Source organism: Echinops telfairi, unplaced genomic scaffold (genome assembly GCF_000313985.2).
Source record: "Echinops telfairi isolate 266 unplaced genomic scaffold, ASM31398v2 ScPeMD7_2;HRSCAF=8, whole genome shotgun sequence".
NCBI classification, from domain to species: domain Eukaryota; kingdom Metazoa; phylum Chordata; class Mammalia; order Afrosoricida; family Tenrecidae; genus Echinops; species Echinops telfairi.
In genome coordinates this window covers 35208260-35217515 of record NW_022103898.1, presented here as the reverse complement: position 1 = coordinate 35217515, position 9256 = coordinate 35208260, and the positions used below count along the sequence as shown (strand labels likewise).

Genomic DNA, 9256 nt, shown 5'->3' with positions numbered 1-9256 from the left:
GGAGACATCAGACAGTGTAAGACATGGAAAAACAATAATAATTCGGGGATTATCAGGGGCTTGTGAGGGAGGAGGGCAGGGAGAGAGAGGGGAAAATGAGGAGCTGATACTGAGGGCTCAAGTAGAAAGAGAATGTTTTGAGAATGATGATGGAAGCAGATGTGCAAATGTGCTTGACACAATGGATGTATGGATGGATAAGAGTTGTACAAGTCCCCAATAAAATAATTTTAAAAAACACATGAAACAAAACAGAAGAGGCAAATGTCTAGGACTAAGTTTATTAGTGCTTACCCAGGAGGGTGACGGGAAAAGAAGGTAATGATGATGGATGAGTCATATTTATTAAGGGTAGGATTACACAGCTGATTAGTGTAATTAATTTTAGTAAGGTGTACACCTGTAAAAAGTTGGCAAAATTGTGTAATAGGTATATTTACAATAATGACTCACACACACACCCAAACAAAGGGGAATTCCCTCAGCACCACCACTGATCCACAGAGTCAGGATATCGGCACTTTTTAGACACTGTCTGGGTTTTTCTGATGTACACTTGAAAGCCACTGACTAGAACCATTTTTCTCATTTTTGTTCTAGTGATGAGCTAAGTGCCTGGCACCTAGTAGAAACTTAACGATTACTGAACAAAATAAAAGGTGTCCCCAGTTTCTCCTTGGATTCTTCTTCTGAGACCCATAACATTAAACTTGTAAACTGGCAACCCCCATCTCCTGGTTGTTTTTAGTGCTGAATACTGTTGTGTAATTATCCCCACTCGATAGAGGGAAAATTTTTTAATATCTTTTCCATTCTTTTGTAACTCTTTTTTTTTTTTTGTATAATAGAGAACTTTATATCAAAGAGCAATTATACATTAAGAAATATCCCAGCCCAGTCCTGATCAAGTCTATAAGTCTAGTATTAACCTGTATGTCCATTACCAGTCTATAAATTCTGTTCAGATTCACACCGCACATGCATTGAAGTCAAATACAGGAAGAAAGATCACAAGCCAGTAGGTGGAAAGTCTTGTAGATCCAGTGGTAGTGGAAGTATCTCGACACTGGCAGCTCCTTCAGCTCTAGGGCTCTAGCATAGCTCCAGGTGTCTTGTCCACAAGAATGCCTTGCAGGGAGTGAGTGTGTGTCCCACCTCCAATAAGTTGTTCATCTCCTTAGCGCCTCCAAATGAGGTCATCAAACTGCGACCTGATTAACTGGCTAAGCTCCACCCCTTCACTCTTAAGTCTCAAATTGACAATAGATTACGTAACTGCCACATGAAGTAATCTTTATCATAAAAACTTGTGCTGCTAAGTAATATCTTAAACATGAAATAAACGTTCTACCAAACAAATGAGCATACATATTCTAGAAAGAATCTTAATAGTACAGGGCCAGAAAGAGAAAGGGAGCCAGCTCCAAAAATAATTATCTTTTCCAAAACGGTTAAGGGAGGAGTACAAGACTTAGAGGAACAATCTAAGATGATGGATTTCGTACCTAAAGGATTTTCCAACTTGAGAAATGTTCACCTCCAATTTGTGATTTGTTGAATTATTCCAGTTGCTTCCCCTGTCCAGGTTGTCTGGTATAAGATTCTTAGTGTTCAGAATTTTTTAAAACATTTTATTAGGGGCGCATACAACTGTTATCGCAATCCATACACACATCAATTGTGTAAAGCGCATTTGTACATCATTCTCTTTTGTAACTCTTACATTCCAAGAATCTAGTTTCGTCACTGGCATATGGTAAGCGCTCAGTAAATATTTGTGGAATTAATGATGGATGGATGCTAGATAGAGCTACTTCAATATAGACAATTCATTGATGTATTATGTTGTGCTTAGTTTACTAGTACCTGAGGTGTTGCAAATATCATATTCTATCTAAATTTTAACTATATTATGTGTCAAATGTCCTATATTTTTTCATTTCACCTAGGTAAGAATTAGTTCTCACTCAAATGAGAATCTTCCAAAATTAAATTATTTTGAGGCATTTTATCCTTCCATCACCTTCAATATCTATATCACCTAATGAATCCCAGCAACCATCTTCCATAGACCTCCTCCCCACCTACCATCATTGCCAGCTACAAATGCCACCAGGAAAGGAATTTACCATTACTGGTTAAAAATGATCAAAGAAGTCAGTACCCTTCTCTAGAAGAATCAGCACTCTTACTTCAGAAAGAAAAGGCACCAACCATAGAAACCCTTACCAAAATAAATGACCCAGGGGAGATTGTACTGACATATTTAGCTACTATCTCATCCCATAGCTTTTTTGAATCCAGTCCTCTGGTATCTCAGCCCCCTCTGATTTTCTATGCTAGAGAATACATCCTATAAGTCTATTTTAAACAAGGGAGATGCATAATGAATATAAAGCAATGGTTTTCAAACTTAGTATTCACACACATTACTTGTGATCGTTAAGCATGCCCATTTTTCTCTCTCAGTCCAAAAGGATTAGAATTCAGTAGGTCTTTTAACAAGGTCAGAAGCTATAAAATCAACAAAATGATCCAGAGGAAAGAAGATAGCAGGTAACACAAATACTATGATATGCACATTCCTGCAATAAACATAATAACAATAATCTACATGTGCATGCATAGATAGACATGCAAGTCAAACAGACGTGGGAAGGCAAGTAGGTCTCTAAGCAAACACTAAGGTGCAAAGAAATATGAAGAAATCAAAGACATACGGAACAAAAGAATCCAAAGGACTAATCAAAAACACAATAATATCTTCAGAAAAAAGAATGATTCAATGGGATAATAAAAGCCAAAGCCACCACCATGGAGTCGATGCCAACTCATAAGAAGGAGTGGAGCTGTCCCTGTGGGTTTCTGGGTCGTAAGTCTTAAAGGACTAGAAGCCCTGCCGTTCTCCCAGAGCAGCAGGTGGCTTTGAACTACTGACCTTTTGTGTTAGCAGCCCCATGTGTAACCACTACCCCACCTCAGCAATAAAAAGGAACAAAAAAGCGTGTGCACAGCACATAGTTACATATCAAAGTCATGTTGAGTCAGGAGGGGAAAAAATGGCTGTAAAAGCGTATATTCTATAAATTCTCTTAATTATCTAAACAAAACAGGTTGCCATCAAGTCAATTCTGTCTCACAGCGACCCTCGAGGACATAGGAGAACTACTCCTGTGTGTTTGCTGTCTGACACTGAGTCAGTTCCAACTCCGTGATTCTTTGGACAACAGAACAAAGTACTTGTGGTGCTGTGCCATCCCCACCGTTGCTCTTGTCTTTGAGCCTATTGTTACAGCCACTGACTCAATCCACCTCACTGAAGGTGGCCCTCTTTTTTTCTGGCCCTCTGCTTTGCCAAGCATGATATCCTTCTCCAGCAACTACTCTTTCTCTCCTGATAACATGTCCAAATTATGTGAGAACTCTCCCCATCGGTGTCTCTAAGGAGGCAAGTACTCCGGCTGTACTTCCTCCAAGACAGACCTGTGAGTTCTTCTGGCAATCCATGGCACTGTCAATATTGTCCACCAACACCACGTTCAAGTGCATTGATTTCCTTTCGGTCTTCCTTAGTCAATGTCTGACTTTCAGATACAATTGAAACAACTGAAATTATCATGGTGTGAGAGGAAGTACGGATTGCCGAATGAAGGTCAAACATGATCGTGGGACAGGAGGAAAGTAAAAGGAAATAGAGGAAATAGCTAGGAGGCAAAAGACATTGATAAAGGTATAAACAGGCATGTACACATGTAAAGATCTTAAAATATAATGATAGAGATATAGGTCTATGAGCATATGTTAATAATTAAAGTAGCAGACAGCCATTGGGCCTCTACTCAAGTCCTCCCTCAACGCAAGAACACTTTGTTCTAATAACCTGGCATTTTGTGATGCTCCCCTTCCCAACACGATCAGAAGATAAAATGGGTGCAAAAGCTAATGTGGTGAAGAAAGCTGATGGTGCCCATTTATTACAAGATATAACACCTGGAGTCTTAAAAGAAGTTAAACAAGCAGCCATCTATCAGGGAAGCAACAATGCCCACATGGAAGAAGCTCATGAGCCTGTGTGATCCTAAGGTGTCTGCCGGATCAGGTATCAGGCATCAGAAAACCCAAAACAAACAACCTTTTCGATGCAAACGAGGGAGTCAGAGTGAACAACCAAAGCTCATCTGTAGACATTTGGGCATCCCCTAACAGAGAGGTCACAAGGAAGGGACAAGCCAGCCAGGGTACAGTATAGCACCAATGAAACACACAGTATTTCTTTAGTTTTTTTAAGGCTTCTTTCGTCCCTCCACCCCCCACTATCATGACCCCAGTTCTACCTTACAAATCTGGCTAGACCAGAGCATGTACACTGGTATGGATAAGAGCTCTCGACACAGGGAATTCAGGACAGATGAACGCCTCAGGAACAAAAATGAGAGTAGTGATACCACGAGGGTAGGGGGAAGGTGGGGGGGAGGGAATGAGGAGAAAGGGGAAACAGATTTCAATGATCGATGTATAAACGTCACCACCCACAAACAACAGAAATGTGGATGAAGGGAAACAGTGCATGGTGTAAGATATGAAAATAATAATAATTTATAATTTATTAAGGGTCCATGAGGGTGGGAGAATAGGGGAGTGAGGGAAAAAACAGGAGCTAATACCAAGGGCTCATGCAGAAAGAAAATGTTTTGAAAATGACAATGGCAACATATGTACAAATGTGTTTGATACAATTGATGCATGGATTGTTATAAGAGCTGTAAGAGCACCCAATAAAATGATTTATTAAAAACAAAACAAAAAACATCACCACCCACTACCCAGGGGGATGAACAACGAAGACGTGGGTGGGGTGAAGGGAGACAGCGGATGATGTAAGATACGAAAACGAAAATAATTTATAATTTATCAAGGGTTCATGAGGGTGGGAGGATGGGAGAGGGCAGGGGTGGGGGGTGGGAACTGATACCAAGGGCTAGGTGGTAATGGCAACATATATACAAACGTGCTTGATACAATTGATGTATATATTATTATAAGAGTTCTAAAAGCCCCCAATAAAATGATTTATTAAAAAAGAAAGAAAGAAAATGCCATGGCTTGGGTAAGTAAGGCACAGCTTAATCTTCAAAGTAACATCCTTGTTTTCAACACTGTAAAGACGGCTTGTGCAACCAATTTACCTAATGCCATGTCATTTGATCTGACTGCTGCTTCCATGAGCGTTGAGTGTGAAGAAATCCTTGAACTTCAATCTTTTCTTCATTCTCATGATGACACCTATTGATCCAGTTGTGAGGATTGGGGTTTTCTTTACACTGAGTGGTAATCTACGCTGAAGGTGGAAATTTTTTATCTTCATCAACACGTGGTTCAAGTCCTCCCTTTCAACAAGCAAGCTTATATCATCTGCATATCAGAAGTTAATAAGCCTTCCTGCAAACCTTATGCCACATTCTCCTTCATACAATCCAGCTTTTCTGATTATTTGCTCAGCATACAAGTTGAATAAATATGATGAGAAGATATAACCCAGATGCACACCTTTCTTGATTTTAAATCATGCACCATTCCCTTGTTCTGTTCTCACAATTGCCTCTTGATCCATGCACAGGCTCCAAATAGACACAATTAGGTATTTTGGAATTCCCATTCTTCTCAAAGCTATTCATAGTTTGTTATCATCAGTAAAACACAAGTAAATATCTTTCTGGTGTTTTCTATATCAGCCAAGTTCCATCTGACACCAGCAATGATATCCCTGTTCCACGTCCTTTTCTGAATTTGGACGGAACCTCTGGCAGCTCCTTGTCAATGTACTGCTACAATCCTTGTTGGATAATCTTCCTTAAAATTTTGCTTGCTTGTGAGACCAATGATATTGTTCTATAATTTGTACATTCTATTGGGTCACCTTTCTTTGAAATGGTACAAATATGGATCTCATGGGATCACATGATAAAGTTTTAACTGTTCAAGTCAGATTCTATCACTACAGATTATGTGCCTTTTCCCATGTGGCCTATATCATGTGTTGAATTTCATTATCCAAAATATGGGTCAAGCTTAAGTGGAGAGCAAATGTTTTGAGAATGACGAGGGCAATGAATGTACAAATGTGCTTTACACAATTGATGTATGTATGGATTGTGATGAGTCAGTCGCATGAGCCCCTAATAAAACGATTTAAAAATATATATGTGGGTCAACTTTGTGGAACCATAATTCCAGTATTGTGTGACTGTCTTCTATTTTTTAAATTCGATTTTACTTTCCTCCATTTTGTGATGCATTGTAAATCCTGTCGTCTTTACATGGGAGCTGCCAGAGTGGATTCAAACATAAGAAGTGTGAGCATGGACAAGGCCAGGCAGTGTTTTGTTTTGTTGTACACAGGGCTACTGTGAGTCAGAGCAAACGCAATGGCACATAACACCACCAGCAGCAGCAACAAGAACAAGAACAACAGCAAATATTCCTGTGGTGGGACTAATTCATTCACTGCCATTGAGTTGATTCCAGCATAGAGTGACCCTACATAGGACACAGTAAAATTGCTCCTTTAGGCTTTTCAAGACTATACATCTTTCTGGGAGCAGAAAACGTCATTGTTCTTCCTGAGAATGGTTGGTGGGTTTGAGTCCCAGACCTTGTGGTTAGCAATCCAACAGTAATCCTCTGTGTCATGGCTGGACTTTAATGAGGATCCGGTTATGTTTGTTATGCTAATCATGCAGGATTATGGTGAGTTGCAGCACCCTTACTCAGCTCACAGCCCTGATCCTATTCAAAGGGAGTTTCCCTAAGGTGTGACTCGCATAGTCGTTTATTTTACAAGATATTAAAGAGAAAAGCTAGCAGAGAGAGAGGAACCTATTACTACCAAAAAGAAGAGTCAGGAGCATTAATAATCAAAAAGGACATTTAAAGATCATTTCAATACTGTCTGTGATAAGGTCTATACCCATACCAGGAAATTCAATCAATACGACTATTATTCAAAGAATTCTACCAATGTCTTCAGTTTGCAATTGATCAAATTGCAATCAAGATGCATAGATAATTATTGGTGATCGGGATGCAAAAGTTAGAAACAAAGAGGAAGGAATGGTAGTTGGAAAATATGGTCTTGGTGATAGAAATGAAGTTGGAGAATGCATGAAAGATTGTTCAGCACCAGGTACTGCTTCAGAACAAATGCTTCTTTGCAACAACACAAAAGGTGACTATCCACATGGACTTCTGCAGACGGAATACATAGAAATCAAATTGATTCTATCTGCAGGAAGAGCTGATGGGGACGTTCCATACCAGCCGCTAAAACCAGGCCGGGGGCTGACTGTGGAACAGACCATCGGTTGCTCATATGTACACTCAGGTTGAAGTTGAAGAAAATTAAAACAAGTCCATAAGAGCCAGAATCGGACTTTGAATATATCCTACCTGCATTTTACAAACATCTCAAGAACAGATTTGATGCATTAAACACAGATGACTGCAGACCCAGTGAACTGTGGCTGGGATGGCATCAAGAACATCACACATGAGGAAAGCAGAAGGTCACTAAAAAGACAAGAAAGAAAATACCAGAGTGAATGTGAGAAGAGACTTGCTCATAATTCTAGAATGTCTAAGGCAAATGGGAAAAATGATGAAGTCAACGAGCTGCTCAGAAAATCTCAAAGGGCAGCTCAAGAAGACTTATAACCTCCGTAAAGGCAGATATTAAGTAGAAGAGGTATAAAAGAACTTTTTGAGTTAAAAAAAAAAGGTTTCTATATCTTGATTTGGACCACAGTTATATAAGCGTAGGTCTTTTGTCAAAATTCACTGCATTTTTCACTTCAATTTAAAAAACACACCAAAAACGGCTTTTTTTCTCTCGCGCGTCCTCGCTTCTGAGATGACAAAGAAAAGGCCTAACAACGGCCATGCCAAGAAAGGCCGCGGCCAGGTGCAGTCCATTCGCCGCGTGAACTGTGTCCACTGCGTGCCCAAAGTCAAGGCCATTAAGAAGTTCGCCATAAGAAACGTAGTGGAGGCCGCGGCCATCCGAGACATTTTCGAAGCGAGTGTCTTCGACGCATACGTGCTTCCCAAGCTGTACGCGAAGCTGCAGGACAGTGCGCGTGGAGCCATTCACAGCAAGGTGGTTAGGAACCGATCATGTGACAACCGGAAGGACCGAACAGCCCCCACCCCCACCTTGATTTAGACCCGCAGGTGCTGCCCCACGACCTCCTCCAAAGCCTATGTAAAGATTAGAAGCTGAAGGAAAACAAACCTGAAAGGAAAGAAAATGGAAATTGTTCATGGGAAGAAAAAAAATCGGGAAAAGCTCCACTTGGCAGAGCTTGGCGAGCATCCAGAAACTCACTCTGAGTTAGTGCACCCAGTGACATCACCTGGGAAGGTTCTCTCTGGTCACAGTGAATTTTTTCATAAAAGCAGTTTTGCTCAAACCTTTTTTTTTTCTTTTTTTTTTGATGGCCAATTTAAGAGAACAGTGTGTGACTGTGAAATTTTATTTCCTATTCAGGAAAAATGCCTCAGAAACTTGTGACGTTGAACATAATTTACAAGTATAGTGCTATGGGAAAAACCCAAGTGTACAAGTGCTTTGCTCATTTCAAAAAAGGGGAGATGTCATTGATGACAAACCTCATTCTGGATGTTTGTCAAGTTCACAAATGGATGAAAATTCATGCCCTGTGCTCAAAGACTGATGATGGGATCATTGAAGAGATGGGGGAGTTATCTGGACCATCTTGGAGCTCTGTTCAGCGAATTTTAAAGGAAGATTTGGGAATGAGAAGGGTTGCTGTGAAATTTATGCCTTGCATTATGACTGACAGGAAAAAGACTGACTGAAAACTTGCCGTGTTTTGAAAGAACATCTCCAAAGGGACCCAGACTTTCTGTTTCCAAGGTTATTACTGGGGACAGGACATGGCGCTATTCTTATGACCCCAAAGCAAACATCAATCAAGCCAATGGAAGACACTCTTGTCATCTCACCCAAGAAAAGTTTGTCAAGTGAAATCAAAGACCAAAATGATCCTCATTTGTTGTTGTTGGGTTTTTTGTGTGTGAAGGGGATAGTGCATTTGGAGTTTGTTCCAAGTCAGACTGTTAATCAAGTTTTCTATTTAGAGGTTCTGAAAAGACTATGTAACAGTGTGCAACAACAACAAAAGGCCTGATTTGTGGCAGTGGGGGGACTGGTTTTGACACCACAACAATGTATCTGCTC

At 40.2% G+C, this 9256-nt stretch overlaps 1 protein-coding gene across 1 annotated transcript; it reads left to right on the top strand.

Moving 5' to 3' along the window:
- The first annotated feature begins 7906 nt into the window (after nucleotides 1-7906).
- On the top strand, nucleotides 7907-8218 carry LOC115869957 (40S ribosomal protein S26-like). Its single transcript, XM_030885919.1, has one exon. The coding sequence runs from the start codon at nucleotides 7907-7909 to the stop codon at nucleotides 8216-8218; it is 312 nt and encodes a 103-aa protein (XP_030741779.1).
- The last annotated feature ends 1038 nt before the right edge of the window (nucleotides 8219-9256 follow it).